The sequence below is a fragment of the Neofelis nebulosa genome, chromosome X (genome assembly GCF_028018385.1).
Source record: "Neofelis nebulosa isolate mNeoNeb1 chromosome X, mNeoNeb1.pri, whole genome shotgun sequence".
Taxonomy (NCBI): Eukaryota; Metazoa; Chordata; class Mammalia; order Carnivora; family Felidae; genus Neofelis; species Neofelis nebulosa.
In genome coordinates this window covers 20,692,024-20,707,154 of record NC_080800.1, presented here as the reverse complement: position 1 = coordinate 20,707,154, position 15,131 = coordinate 20,692,024, and the positions used below count along the sequence as shown (strand labels likewise).

The following is a 15,131-nucleotide window of genomic DNA, read 5'->3' as shown; positions in this document are numbered from 1 at the left end:
TAAATTTTATGAGAAGTCAAAGACAAAGAAAAAAAATCTGGAAAACAGCAAGAGAATAGAGGCAGATTACATATAAGGGAACCATCAGGAGATTATCAGTGGACTTCTCAACAAAATTGGTTCAGGCCAGGGGAGAATAGGATGATATGTCCAAAATATTGAAAGGAAAGAAAATGTCAGCCAAGAATTCTGTATCTGGCAAAGCTGTCTTTCAGAGATGAAGAGATAAAGACTTCCCCCCCAAAATAAAGCTGAGTGAGTTCATCACCATTAGACCTGCCTTACAAGAAATGCTGAAGGAAGTTTTAGGAGTAAAAGGACACTAATGAGCATCGTGAAAACTGAACAAGGTAAAACTTACTGGTAATGGTAAATATATAGACAAAGTTAGAATCTATAATGTGGTAATGGTGGTGCTTAATGTACTTCCAACTCTATTTTAAAAGTTAAACAGGGGCACCTGGGTGGCTCAGTGGGTTGAGCGTCTGACTCTGGATTTTACCTCAGGTCATGATCCCAGGGTTGTGGGATCGAGCCATGTCAGACTCAACACTAGGCATGGAACCTGTTTGAGGCTCTCTCTCTCTCCCCCTCTCTCCCACTCGTGCTCTCTCTCTCTCTCTCTCTCTCTCTCTCAAATAAAAAATATTTTAAAATAAACAAAAGTTAGAAAACATTGTAAAAATAACCACAACTACAATAATCTGTTACTGGTTACACAATATAAAAAATACGTTATGTGTAACATCAATAACCTAAATGTGAGGGAGGGTGGAGATACAGGTGTGAACTTTAGAAATTCTATTGAAGTTAAGCTGTTGTCAGTTTAAAATAGAGTGTTATAATTTGAAAACATTTTATGTAAGCCTTGTGCTAATCACAAGGGAAAAACCTGGAGTAATTACACAAAAGTACATGATAAGGAAGTCAAAGCATACAGATACCAGAAGACATGGAAACACAAAAAAAGAAAGCAGGATACAGAACAAGGAATTATAGTTCTACAAAAACAGCCATAAAACAATTAAAGTGGCAAAAGTCCTTACCTGTGATTACTTTAAATTATATTTAATTGGATTAAATTTTCCAATCAAAACACATAGAATGGCTGAATGGATTAATTTGAAAAACATCTAATGATGTGCCCACAAGAGACTCACTTTAGTCTTAAAGACACAAATAGACTGAGAGTGAAGGGATGGAAAAAGATTTTGTAAGCAAATTGTGTACTAAAAAAGCAGGGGGTAACTATACTTATATCACACTAAACTTACATCCAAAAATGGTGAAACAAAACCAAGAAGGTCTTTTACAATTATTACACAGTGATAAAGACGTCAATCCATCAAGAAGATACAACAATTGTAAATATTTATGCACCCAGCGTCAGAGTGCCCAAATATAAACAGCAAAAACTAATAGAGCTAAAAAGAGAAAACAACAGGAATGCAATAATAGTTGGGGACTTTAATGACACATTCTCAAAAATGGATAGATTATCCAAACAGATAATGAAGAAACAGATTTGAACAACACTAAAGACCAAATGGATCCAATAGACATATATAGAACATTCTATTCAACAGCAGCAGAATACCCATTCATATCAAGCACACCTGGAACATTTTCTAAGATATACCATATGTTAAGTTACAAAACAAGTCTTAGCAAATTCAAGAGGACTGAAATCATACCAAGTACCTTTTCTGACCACAATGGCCTCAAAGTAGAAATCGTTAACAGGAGGAAAACTGAAAAATTCATGAATACATGGAAATTAAACAATACTCTGCTGAACAACCAATGGGTCAAGGAAGAAATTAAAGGTGAAATAAAAATGCCTTGACGCAAACAAGAATGCAAACAAAACATACCAAAACTTACGGTTTGCAAAGAGAGCAGTTCTAAGAGAGAAGTTCATAGAAATAAATGCCTACCTAAGGAAACGAGAAAGATCTCAAACAACCTAACGCTATGCCTTAAGGAACTTAAAAAAAAAAAGTGAACCCAAACTTAGCAGAAGGAAGGAAATAACAAATTCTGGCAGAAACAAATAAAACAGAATAGGTAACAATAGAAAAGATTAACCAAACCAAGAGATGGTTTTTTGAAAAGATAAAATTGACAAACCTTTAGCTAGACTAACCAATAAAAAAAAAATAGGACCAAAATCAACAAAATTACAAATGAAAATAAAAAAGTAGACGTTACAACTGAGGCCACAAAGGATCTTAAGATGCTACTGTGATTGACTATATGCCAAGAAACTGGAAAACTTAAAAGAAATGGAAAATTCTTACAAACATACAACCTACCAAAAATGAATCAGGATGAAGTAGAAAATGTGACAGACCAGTTACTAGTGAGGAGATTTAATTAGTGATCAACAAACCTCACAGGGAAGAAAGGCCCAGGAACGGATGGCTTCACTGGTGAATTTTACTGAACATTTAAAGAATAATTAATGTAAATCCTTCTCAAACTCCTCAATGTTTTGGAGGCGGAACACTCCCAAACTTATTTTATGAGGCCAACATTACCCTGATACCAAAGCCAGAAAAGAATACTAAAAGAAAACTACAGGCCACTATCTCTGGTGAATATAGAGGCAAAAATTCCCAATGAAATACTAGTAAACAGAATTCAGCAGCATAGTAAAAATATCTTTCACCATGAACAAGTGTATTTACTTTTGGGATACAAGCACGGTTAAACAGGTGTCAATCTGTCACTATGATACATCACGTTGATAGAATGTAAGAAAAAAATCTCATCATCTCAATGGGCACAAAAATCACTGGACAAAATTCAATATCCATTCATGAAAAAAACCCTTAACAAATGAGGTATACAATGAACGTACCTCAACATAATGAAAGCTATAGACAACAAACCCACAGCTAACATGGTACTCCATGATAAAAGGTTGAAAGCCTTTCCTCTCAAGTCAGAAACAAGACATGGGTGCCCATTCTCACTCCTCCTATTCAAGGTATTACTGAAGATCTAGCCAGAGCAATCAAGGAAGAAAACATAAAAGCCATCAGAATTGCACAGGAAGAAGATGGTCTCTATTTGGAGATGACATGATTTTATATGTAGAAAATCTGACAGACTCCACCAAAAAACTGTTAGATCTAATCTACAAATTCAGTAAAGTTGCAAGATACAAAATTAACATACAAAAATAAGTAGCGTTTTTAAAATGCTAATGATGAATTACATGAAAGAGAAACTGATCCTATTTACAAGACAAAGCAATAAAATACTTAGGAATAAATTTACAAGGAGGTGAAAAATCTCTACACTGAAAACTTTAAGAAAGTGATGAAAAAACTTGAAGAACCAAATAAATGGAAAGGTATTTTAGAAGAATATTAATGTTTATAGGCTGGAAGAAAATTAATAATATCCATACTATCCCAAAGCCATCTACAGATTAAATGCAATCCCTGTCAAGATTCCAATGGAATTTTTCACAGAAATAGAGAAAAAAATCCTAATTTTTATCTGGAACCTCAAAAGACCCCTAAAACCTAAAACAATCCTGAAAAAGAACAAAAGTGGGAGGCATCACCCTTCTGATTTCAAGCTATACTATAAATATGTAGTAATCAAAAGAGTATGATACTGGCAAAAGAAAAAAAAAAAAACAGACACCTAGACCATTGGAACAGAACTGAGAACTAAAAAATAAACCCATGCAAGGGAGCCAAGAATACTCAATGGAGTAAAGACTGTCTCTTCACCTAATGGTGCTGGGAAAATTGGATATTCACACATAAAAGAATAAAGTTAGACCCCTATCTTACACCACTCACCAAAATTAACTTGAAATGGATTACAGATTTCAACATAAGACCAGGAACCATAAAAAACGCAGAAGGAAACACAGGAAGAAACCTCCTTTACATGGGTCTTGGCAATGATTTTTTGAATAGGACACCTAAAGCACAGGTCACAAATTCAAAAATCAGTGGGACTACATCAAACTAAAAAGCTTTTGCACAGCAAAATAAACCAACAAAATTAAAAGACAACCTACAGAATGGGGAAAATATGTGGAAACCATGTGTCTGATAAGGAATGAAGATCCAAAATATATAAGGAACTCCTACAACTCAATAGCAAAACCCCCAAATCATCCACTTAAAAAATGGGCTAAGTACCCACAAAGACATTTTTCCAAGGATGCTATACAAAGGACCAACAATTACATGAGAAGATGCTCAACATCACTAATCAATAGGGAAATGTAAATCAGTACTACGCTGACTTATTACCTCCCACCATTTAGAATGGCTACCATAAAAAATACTGGAAATAACAAATGCTGGTGAGACATGGATTAAAAGGAACCCTTGTGCATGCACTGTTGGCAGGATTGTAAATTGGTGCAGCCATGGTGGAAAATAGAATGGAGGTTCCTCAAAACAGTAAAACCGAAACCACCATATATATGAGCCAGCAATTTCACTTTGGGGAATATAATCCAAAGGAAAAAAAAAAAAAAAACCACTATGCCAAAGAGCTATCTGCATCCCCATGTTCAGGGCAGTATTATTTAAAATAGTCAAGACATGAAAGCAACCTAAGTATCTATCAGTGGATGAATGGATAAAGAAAGTATGGTAGATGTATACAATAGAATGTTAGTCAACCATGAAAGGAGGAAACCCTGCCATTTGTGATAACATGGACGGACCTTGAGGGCATTATGCTAAGTTAGAGAAACACATATGCATGATTTCACAAGCAGAGTAAGAAAAACAACCCAACAACTCAGGGAAAAAGCAATCAGATTTGTGGTTACCAGAAACAGAGATAGGAGCAAAAGAGGGAAAAGCAGATGCTGGTGGTCGAGACGTACAAACTTCCACTTATAAGTACTAGGGATGTAATATATAGCATGAAGACTATAGTTAACGTTGCCGTACGGTATATATTAAAAAGTCCATCCCATGAGTTCTCATCACAAGGAAAAACTTTTTTATCTGTATGAGATGACAGATATTAACTTATTGTGGTAGTAATGTCATAATATATGTAAGTAAAATCATTACACCGTATACCTTCAACTGTGCTGTATGTCAATTACATCTCAATAAAACTGGAAAAAAATTTTTACATGTTGGGAAGACAAAAATTTTAACAATCTGATATATAAAAAAGGCATCTCACTTCAGTCATTTTGCATTTGTTTACTAGGGATGCTGAACATTTTTTACAGGTCATTTGTAAGTCTTGTGCATTGCCTTGACAAGCCATATGCTCAGTTTTTCTATCAAGGTTTTTGCATTAATCTTTTGGATTTGTAAGCTCTGTTTATATACGAAGATCCATTATTTATGGTTAAATGTTGCAAGAATTTCCCCCTGGGTTTTCACTTGCCTTTTATTTTATCTGATGATGGGTTTTTGTTTTTTTTTTTTTTGAGGTACACAAGTTATACACTTTTATATAGCCAAGCACTGATCCTTTCCTTTATGGTTTCTTTCTTTGCTTTTATGCTCCCACCTAAAGATATTTCTGGAACACACATCTGATGATACCCCTCCCTTAATTAAAATCTTCCAGGGGCTCTTAGGGATAAAAACAACTCCAGCTGTTCCTGGTGCTGCAGCCCCAAGGCCCCGTCAGCCCCATAGGCACTCTGGTTAGAGTCGGCCAGGAAGTATACTTAGGCCTCTCTACTTAGCGCCCTCTGCTTGGAAAGGCACCCCTCCCCCAGCTTCATGGGCTCACTTCCCACCTCAAACCCCCCCCCCCCTTCCTGTACATCACTGAAGCCCTGGCTTGTACAGCACGTGGTCTCCAGGGGGCTCTGGAGTGGTTTGTAAAATGCGTAACTCGAATGACAAGCCAGGTCTCAAATCGCTAACTGGAGAAATGGCTCTCAGGGCCAGTTTAGGATCCCAAGATCGGACTGAGGTGCTGGGGGCGGAGGCTCCGTGACAAACCAGTCATAGAGCCCAGGCAGCACGGGCAGGGTGCTCCGAGGTGGGGGGGGATGGGACGTACATATACGTGGGGGGCCGAGCTGCAGGCGGAGAGCAGAAGGGCAGAGCGCTCACGGCGCCGCCAGCCCAGACCGGGCTCCCCATGAAGCAGACGAATGGACCGTGTCAGGGAAGGACTCCGTTCTTAAAGCGCCAGCCAGCGATCACTTGAGGTTCCGAGCCGGAGCTGTCTTACCACCAAGACCCCCTTTACCCAGAGTCCCCCACCCGAGCAAATGACACTGCTGGCTTTCTAGTCGTTTACGCCAGAAGCTGGAGTCGCTTGATCAGTCTTCCTCCCACACCGCACATCCCACCTGTCAGCGCCTCCTGGGGGCTCTACCTGCAAAGTGTAGCCATTGAGGAGGGCACCTGTTGGGATGAGCACTGGGAGCACGAATTTGACAATAAATTATATTAAAAAAAAAAAAAGTGTAGCCAGACCACGATACTACATGATTCCATTTAGAGGGCATTCTGGAAAAGGCAAAAACCATAGGGACAGAAAACTGGTCTGTTGCCGGAGGCTGGGGGAGGGGGTGACAAAGGATCTCGTGGGAACTCGGTGGCCAATGGAACTCTCCTAAGACCTTGACTGTGCGTGCGGCCACATACCCTGCTGGTGCTTATCAAAACTCACAGAACTGTAGGCTGAGAAGGGTGGGTTTCACCTTAAGTCGGGTATACTTTAAAAAATCCGGGGAAAACAAATCTACCGGGCCTCCAACCATTTCTCACCTCATGTAACCTTGGATTCTTAAAACAGTGTGCTCGACCCCGTTCTCCCAGCTCTGGCTCTCGTGCCACTGTAGTCTGTTCCCTGTAGTGTGCTCCCAGCAGTGCGGCCAGGGTGGTCCTTTTCAAGCCAAAGTCACAGTTCCTGACTCTTGGACCCAGAACTCCAGGGGTCAAGGAACTATCCCGAGGTTTTTCTTCTCTGAGTAAAGGCCAAAGTTCTTACACAGGCACCAAGAGCTTACGGGACACAGTTTTATGTCACTTCTCTGGTGACTTCCTCTTAACCCCCTCCTCCCCGGGGTGACTCCACTCTGGCCACCATGGCCTCCTCCCTGGACAGGTACCGCACGCTCCCTTCTGGAATGTGTTTGCCCCCGATTTCCAGTCACATGGGCCCTTGGCCCTCATCTCTTTCAGGTCTTTGCTCAAATAGCCTCTCCTTGTGGCCTTCGCTGAGCACTGTAATTACCTTTGCTGCCCAGCGCTTCCCCACCTCACACCCCCATCTTGCTCTCCTCTCGTTTTATTTTTTCTCACACCCCGTACATCCGACATACACGTATCTCATTCCCTTCGTTTACTATGGGAGTCCTCCTCATATCGATGAGGACAGGGATTTCTGTGTCCCCCTACCCTTCCGTGCCTAGGACATTACTATGTGCCTGGCAGGTCGCAGCCCCTCCGGTTACATTTGGTAACTGGAGTCAAGGCAGGTGAGGAGGAGAGTCCCAGGAGCCAGCACAGATGGCCATCTGTGTGTCGGCGTCTGGCCATCCCTGCCTTTCACTCCCCTCCTCCCCGCGGGTAGCGTCGGGCATCAAGTGTGGTACGGGGGCGTGGGTGCCCGCCTGGTGGGGTGCCAGCTCTCTTTCCTGCCCTGTTTCACCACCAGCTCAGAAGACTAACTTAACAGACCCTTTCTCCCCATTTTCTCTCTAGAAGCAGATGTTCCAGGAGAGGAGTAGCCGGATGCTGCAGGCCTTGTCCCCGAAGCAGAGCCCAGTGAGCAGCCCCACCAGGAGCCGGTCCCCGTCCCGCTCCCCGTCACCCACCTTCTCTTGGCTCCCAAACAAAACCTCACCCCCCTCCTCACCCAAAGCAGCCTCAGCCTCCATCAGCAGCATGAGTGAGGGGGATGAGGATGAGAAGTAAAGGCTGCTGGCAGATGAGAGCCACCCCGCGCGGGCTGGAGTGGGGGCGGGGTCACCGGGCTTGCCTGGGTGGGGTTGGAAGGGTCACAGTCGCAGGGGCAGCGGCTCAGCTAAGGTAAGGCCTGGGGACCAGCTCTCCCCCAGTCTCCACTCAGCCTAACATGTGGGCTCTGCATGGAGGTTTCTAGCCGGACAACCTTTACAAACCTTCTTAGCAGCATCCAGAATCACTCTACTTTAACCTTGCTAAGGAAAGATGCAGAGCACCCCCAGGAGACTTGCACCCAGTGGGGTGTCTTCTGCTTTGGTCCTTCCACCCGCCCCCACCAAGTTCACCACCCGTGGAAGCGGCCATTCCCTCAATCCGCTACTTGCAGCTCACAAGGGCCCTGCACGTTGCCTCCTCCTACCCAAGCTCTGCCAGAATAAAATGGTTTCCCATAGAGGTGGCGAAGTGCTTCTGACATAGCCAAGTTCAAGACAGATTCTAACCTTCTCAGTTGAGCCACTGAGACCTGATGTTGCAACACATCTATCCTTGCCAGTTCCAGGAATGTGGTGCATAGATCAAGACACGCTTTAGGCCAGATACGTAAAAGGTCACCTAGCATGAACCTTAACTTCTTATCCAAAAGACAGTTTTGTTGAGAATGCCACATAAGGCCTAATAAGTTCCTGGTTGTATTTTTTCATCTTTGGTTCGGCTTCACGGCCTTCCAGACATCACCTTTATCTGTGGGAAACGCAACAGAGAAAAACATTTTGTCTATGTGTGTGTGCGCACGTATGTCAAGAGGAGCTGCTCTGCTTTGGCTCCGAGTTTAGCAGATGCTCAAGGTCTCCTGGAGCTTCTCCTTAAAGGATGCTAACTGTGGAATGGCTTTTCCCATTTCTGACCACTTAACAATTTCATAGACCTCAAGTAACCATTTGATATACCAAACCACATAGTATACCAATAGGGGGTGCTACCTGCACGTACCTGTCCTATGTATGCTCCAAATACGCTCTCCAGGGTGTAGACCATATGCAATACGAATATACGGTGGTAGCATTTTACAGTACACTCCCCTGCTCTCACCCTAATACCCTGGCTGAAATCCTCGGTCTAATGAACTACCTGGTTCCCTTGTGACTTGGGCACTTTGTCAAAAACCCATCCTGGATTCCTGTAGAAATGTCTTGTCCCGACCAGGAATCGAGCATGTTGTTCTCATGGCCTCCCGTAATAGTTTTGGAGGGAGGCTCTGAAGAGTTTCCCAGAGCACTGTCGGAATCTCAGTTTGATCTCAGCATAGACATGCTCTAGGTTGTTAGACCGCTACCCCGCCCCTAGGTTCGCCAAATGGGACGAGGACCCTGAGCGCTCCTGTGGAGTTGTGTGAACTTCTTGGCCACTAATGACAGGTCAGGAAGGAGCAGGTAGAGTCAGGGTGTAGAACCACACTCTCAGGTAGAGGAGGCACTGCCCGCCGGTCCCGGTAAAGCCAGAGACAGCTGGGGCCCGAGCAGAGGCCCAAACCAGCGACTTGTGGGAAGAGCTCAGCATCTCTCATGCCACAAACACCCCTCTTCTGAGGCCTCGGGAACCAGCCTTCTGGGCGAGAAGTGGGGCAACCAACGAAGGAAGGTGGCACGTCTTTCCCCCTGGTGTCGGGGTTGAACTACCTCCCTGCCCACCTGGAGAGAAGTGGGGTTTACTGGGAAGCGAGACCATGAGGCTGAGCTAGCTTGGAACCCCCTCGTTGCTGGCACTCTTTCCAGAGTAACGTTGAGCAGTCGTGGGGGACACAGAGCTGGCGGGGACGCGGCACTCTAGAGGGAACCCTGCCTGTAGTCAAGGCCCAGAGCGTCACCCTGCCGAGGGAGTGAGGCCCCGTGCTTCCGTTGTGCCCACTCGCTCGCCCCTCCTTCACGCAGCTGGAGCAAACTGGCGCCCAGACCCCGTCTCGGCTGCCTGACACTCGGGCAGTGAAAGGATGAGAAGAGCCGGGCAGGGCAAGGTGGGGGAGAACAGGGGGAGGAAAAAGGGGAGAAGAGGGGCCTCGAGAGCGGAAAGGACGTTAGAGGAAACCCGTGCTCTCAAACCACTTCAGGAGCTCTATGTGTAGGAGAAACTACCTTGGGCGGGCCCCCGCAGGCCCGCCCTCAGCTGAGTTGTGTTCTGAAGCAAATAATGTGGGGCTGATCGATCGGGCTGATTACGCGTCTGCGGGCCTTCTACCGCGTACTGACAGATGCCACCTATGTGACTCAGACTCAGCGCCACGAATGGGAAACGACCAATGTCTGGGATGTTTCGGGGATGGGCCACAACAGCCCACCAGCCGTTCTAAAGCTCACCCTCCGAGCCCCTGCTGTCCTCCAACAGCACCGGCCCAGCGTTGTAAGGCCATGAGACTACTGAGAAGGAATGCGGGTGGCGGGGTTCCACAGCCCAACAGCCCAACTTTTGGCGCTTCTGGCCATGAGCGTCTTCCAGCCCACCCCCCAGGAAGAGATGGGGGTGCTCTTTGTTCGGGCCGACCAATCAACAGTAATGACCCAGAGTGAGTCAGGGCTGGAGTGAGAGATGTAGAAATTAAGTGCAGGCTCGAAGAGGCCAGCAGAAATGAGAGAAAGCGAGGAAGCTTTAGACTGAGGACTAGAGAACAGTAGTGAGGGTTGCAGACGGGGGCCAGGTTACAAAGACGGGCGAAAACGAGGGTGGAGGGTGGGGAGTAGGGGAGCAGTCACCTTCTGCTCCCTTTCAGAGTGTCACTCACCCCCTAACAGGTGAAGAAGGAAGGCTTCCTTTCACAGACACCCAAGGTTAGTGAATACCCGTGCGGGGTGTGGGTTCCCTGCCCCCCCCCCCAGCTCACCACTTCTCCGTCAGCTGCCACACCCTCTCCCCAGGGCCCTGAAATCAAACACTCACCCTTCCACCAGCTCAAAACACAGGAGAGCTCTAATATAGCCACACCGAACGGCCAGCTTCTGGCAAGCCCGCCCCCATGTGCCAGGACCTTAGAAAAGCAAAGGAAACCGACCTCAAGACGAGCGACCCTGAGACCTATGACTGCCTTCTGACCTGCTCTTCGGGCTTGGGATCTTGCTCTTTGCCCGCGGGCTTGGGATCTTGCTCTTTGCCTCGGGCTGTAGTCACTGTGAGTCCATCCCTGGAGGGAGGGACGGGAAGAGCGTGCGCCTGTGTTCTTTTCAGCTTCAGGACTTCCTTTAGCACCCAGGTGTACCCCAGGGAGACGGGCGAGTTGGCGGCTCAGACTCAGCTGAATCAGATGAGCCCGTTTGGAGCAGAGATGTTCCTGTTCCTCAGGCATCCATTCAGCACTAGTCTTGGCCATCAGACTTTTGAAAAACGAATAAGTTCACGAGGCATTTGCAACTTCTACTTCTCTCTAGAATTGAGTTTTTTGTTGTGTCACTGCGATGTGCACCGGGACAAAGCCATAAGAAGAGCACACACACTTAAGACTCTGCTGTACATACAAGAAGACGGAGACTCGTCTGGGTTAAAGTACGACCTTACGCCCAAGCATTTGCTCTGGTGCTGAATAACGCGAACTACTGGAATCAGCCCCTCCACCCCTACCCCCTCGTCCCTCCCCGACCCACCCCCGCTCCCCAGTGGAACACAGCGTTCCCAACCTGTTTATAAATAAAGGGACACGTAATTGCACGTTGGCTTGTCGTGTTTCTTCAAAGTGTGCCTCTGCGTTCGCGTGTGCGAGTGCCAGCTCAGAGGGGAAAAACCCAGGTGTGGCGGCCGGCCCGCCCATGGCCAGCTGCGGCCCCGGGACTTCAGAGGGGACTTCAGAGGGCGGGGGCTCTGTGCTGCGCGGCTCGGGGCAAAGGGCCCACACCTGACTGACGAGCTAGTTAGGCTACCCGGAGGGAAGGTCGCCGGAGGGAGCCCGGTCGGGACCTTGAGTTCTAGGTTCCAGTGCTAACTGGCTCCGTGACCGAGGCCAAACCGCTTCACTTCTGTGGCCTCAGTGTCTGCTTTTGTAAAACGAGGGGGTTGACGGAAATGGTTTCTGAGGTCTTTGCCCGTTAAGGTCTCTGAATGTATGACACAGCCCGCGGTGTCCCTGAGCTGCTCCGGCTAGGATGCTGTCACCAAGTGACCGCGAGGAAGTGCTTACCTCTCAGCAGAGAGCTGGAGGGGTGGCCCAGCACAGCTGACAGCTTTCTTTGGTGGCCGCTTACACGCCCTGGCCTCCACGGGCTCTCGGGCTCCACCCACCTTCCTCATCCTGCCACCTGGTGGGGGCTTCTCACCTGTACCCAACCGGGGCGGCGTGGCCATCTCCACCACTTTAACATCTCGGGGGAAGCGCGCCTCTGATAAGACGGAAGCAGAGAGGCGGGGGGTGGAGGCGCTACATCGGGAGCCCAAAGGCCAGCAACTGAGGCAGATTCTGCAGTGCCGAGACCTGGGCACGTGCCCTCCACTAGCTTAATTTGGGAGTTTCAATGAACTCCATCTGGGGAGGTTTAGCTCGGAAATGACACTTCTAACAGCAGCCCGGACTCTAGAATCAACAGCCAGGCCCGCATCCAGCAAGGGAATCCACTTAAAAACAGAATACCTATTATTCATAGACCGTGTTATTGGCTTTGTTGCCCAGATCAGACACATTCTTGACAGGCTGTAATTACAGCAAGAGTTACAGGTTTCTTCTTGACTTCGTGAGACCTCAGAAATGTTCCCAAAAGAAAGGCAATCCATTCTAAAGCACAGTAAAATTCACGTTGAGGGACTCTCATATTTGCTACAAAGACAATTAGCCTTTGTAAACAGAACCCCAGGATAAAAAGGTACACTATCGGAAATGTTTACGCACAAACCACGCACACGCACAGAGTCCTCTCGTACCGGAGGCCTCGCGGGTTATTGGAGTTGTGTGTTTAAGCAACTTCTTCAGTAGGAGCCATTAGATAAAAAGACTCCCACCGAGATGCCATTCAGACAAAGCATGACCACTCATAAACCCCCAAGTATACCCAGTGGTTAAATTCTTTAAGGAGTCATCGAGTCAAAACCAATAAACCAGTAAAATGCGAAAATATCATTAAGAGCATAAATATCTGTAGGCACTAATCGATCTCTGTTAGGCCCTGCTGTGCGGCTGTAACTTATATTCTAGAAAAAAAAAAAAGACCTTGTTAGCTAAGTCTCTGCCATAGCTGACCAAATATGGGAAGCTTGAGGAGAACTGTTCAGAGCAGGGTTGACTTGTCTCCTACAAGCAATTTTTATTCTCCTTCCCTTCATTCTCTTTCCTGCTGGGGGGTCGGGGGGGAAGGCAGGGAGGGAAATTGACATGCCAGGTTACTGTACTGTATTCACAAAAGTGGAGTTCTGATGGAGGGATTAGACATAACTAAAATATTTGATACGTAACCTTCCATTTTAAAAGAATTAATGAATCTATACTTGAAAGAGTTGGGATACTTTACCCTTTCCACAGGGACCTTTTCAGCTAATTATACTTGCAAATGAACTTGTCACTTGAAAATTTCCAAGTTCAAAGAAAACCTGTCATCTTCTGCCATGCACGTGGCAGGACATGACTGATTACACAGCTTGACGAGAGAACCAGTCTTTCTTGCCTGGTAGTCCCATTCCACTGGGTAGATGTTGACAAGAAGCCATTCACTGGTCTGACCACAAACCAACATGAACACAAGAGAGTCACTGACTCTATTTTTTGTTTCCATACCTGGTACCCAGGGATCAACAATAGCTGAAAGAAGCTGAAGAGGTATATATTAGTTTCCTACTTCTGGAACAAACTCAGCGGCTTAAAACAACACAGCTCTGGAGGTCAGAAGCCCAAAATGGGTCTTACTGGACTAAAATTAAGACGTTGGCCGCACTGGATGCTCTAGGGAGGATGTGTTCTTGCACTTTCCAGCTTCTAAAAGCTGCTTGCATTCCTTGGCTCGTGGCCTCCTTCCATCTTCAAAGCCAGCCAAGGCCAGTGCCGTCTTTCTCATGTTAACACTGCTCCCACATGCCTTCTGCCCTTATAAGGGCTCTTGTGTTAACATTTGCCCACCTGAATAATGCGAGAAAATCTCCCTATCTGAAGGTCGTCAGCAACTTTAATTCCTTGTTGCCATGTAATACAACATATTCCCAAATGCCGAGGATTACGATGCAGACACCTCTGGGGAGCCATTATGCTGTCTACCACAAGGTGACTAAAGACAACGGTCATAAACCCTTGAACCTTTTTCCAGCTCCTGAGCTGAGGAACAGTAACCCCTATGCAGATAGATTCATGTTCCTCTTTTTAACATTGCTGTATCTACTCATGATGAACCTGCTTAAAAGGTTTCTCCCAAGTCTTGATATCCACAAGCACAGAATAGGTATCATGGGAGATGTCTGACCCAAATGAACATGCTAATTGGTCCGTGAGGAGAGACGTGGAGGTGGGTCCTCGACTCACAAACATGGAGCCATGGCTGATAGAGAAGGAAGTTTAAGAGTTTCCCCGCCCCATTCTCTGTATATATCCTCCAATTCATACACGGCAGCCTCAAGAAGACAAGGAGTAAAAGGGCAGCTAACCAAAGTGTTTGATCAAATGGATACGTTCCTACTGTAGCAGGCTCAGGAATACAGCTTCTGACTGCTGGGCAGAATCGGTTTCCTGCCTATTCTCCACCTGGCTTGTGTTTTTTTTTCTTTTTCTGGTCCTTGGAAGTTGACCACGACCACTTTAAGCTAGAACTCACTTCCAGCCATCCAGCATCAGACTACTCCATACTCCTTTCTAGAGTAACTTCTTTTCCCACTGGAGCCTTCCATGAGCATCTGCACTCCTGTCTGGAGCTTTCGATAAACATTTGAGTGAGCTGCTAGGTCCTGGGGACACAAAGATTCAAGAGGACACAGTCTCATCCCCCATGCCAATTTCAGCTCAAGCCCAGTAGCTTGACTCTCAACTATGGCCTCTCCTGACTGGCCCTACCTTTGACTTTCCTGAGCCCTTGTTGAACAGTCCAGGTTTCTAATTGTGCCAAATAGAGTTTTACAGTGCTTTTACGAACAACTAATTTCACAATATTTTACTAATCTCTTTGGGTGTGGGGTGCTCTTTCTCCAAGTGCAAGGACTGCCACATCTTATTCAGAGTAGGGGAAAATAAATAGATTTTAAATAGCAGACTTTCGGGGCACGTGGGTGGCTCACTTGGTTAAGCGTCCGGCTTCGGCTCAGGTCATG

General features: G+C 46.1%; 1 protein-coding gene across 17 annotated transcripts in view; it reads left to right on the top strand.

The window, feature by feature from the left end:
- Positions 1 to 11,570, top strand: part of PCYT1B (phosphate cytidylyltransferase 1B, choline) — a 148,987-nt gene extending 137,417 nt beyond the window's left edge. For 12 of the 17 annotated variants that reach the window (XM_058713661.1, XM_058713660.1, XM_058713649.1 and 9 more), the window contains 2 exons: positions 7,677 to 7,739; positions 10,664 to 10,989. In XM_058713661.1, coding sequence (XP_058569644.1) covers positions 7,677 to 7,739; positions 10,664 to 10,960 — 360 coding nt within the window. In that variant the 3' untranslated portion in view covers positions 10,961 to 10,989. Of the gene's footprint in view, positions 1 to 7,676; positions 8,332 to 10,663; positions 10,990 to 11,293 lie in introns of those variants that run through there. The other 5 variants (XM_058713656.1, XM_058713658.1, XM_058713663.1 and 2 more) reach the window with 3 other exon arrangements.
- Positions 11,571 to 15,131: the final 3,561 nt, after the last annotated feature.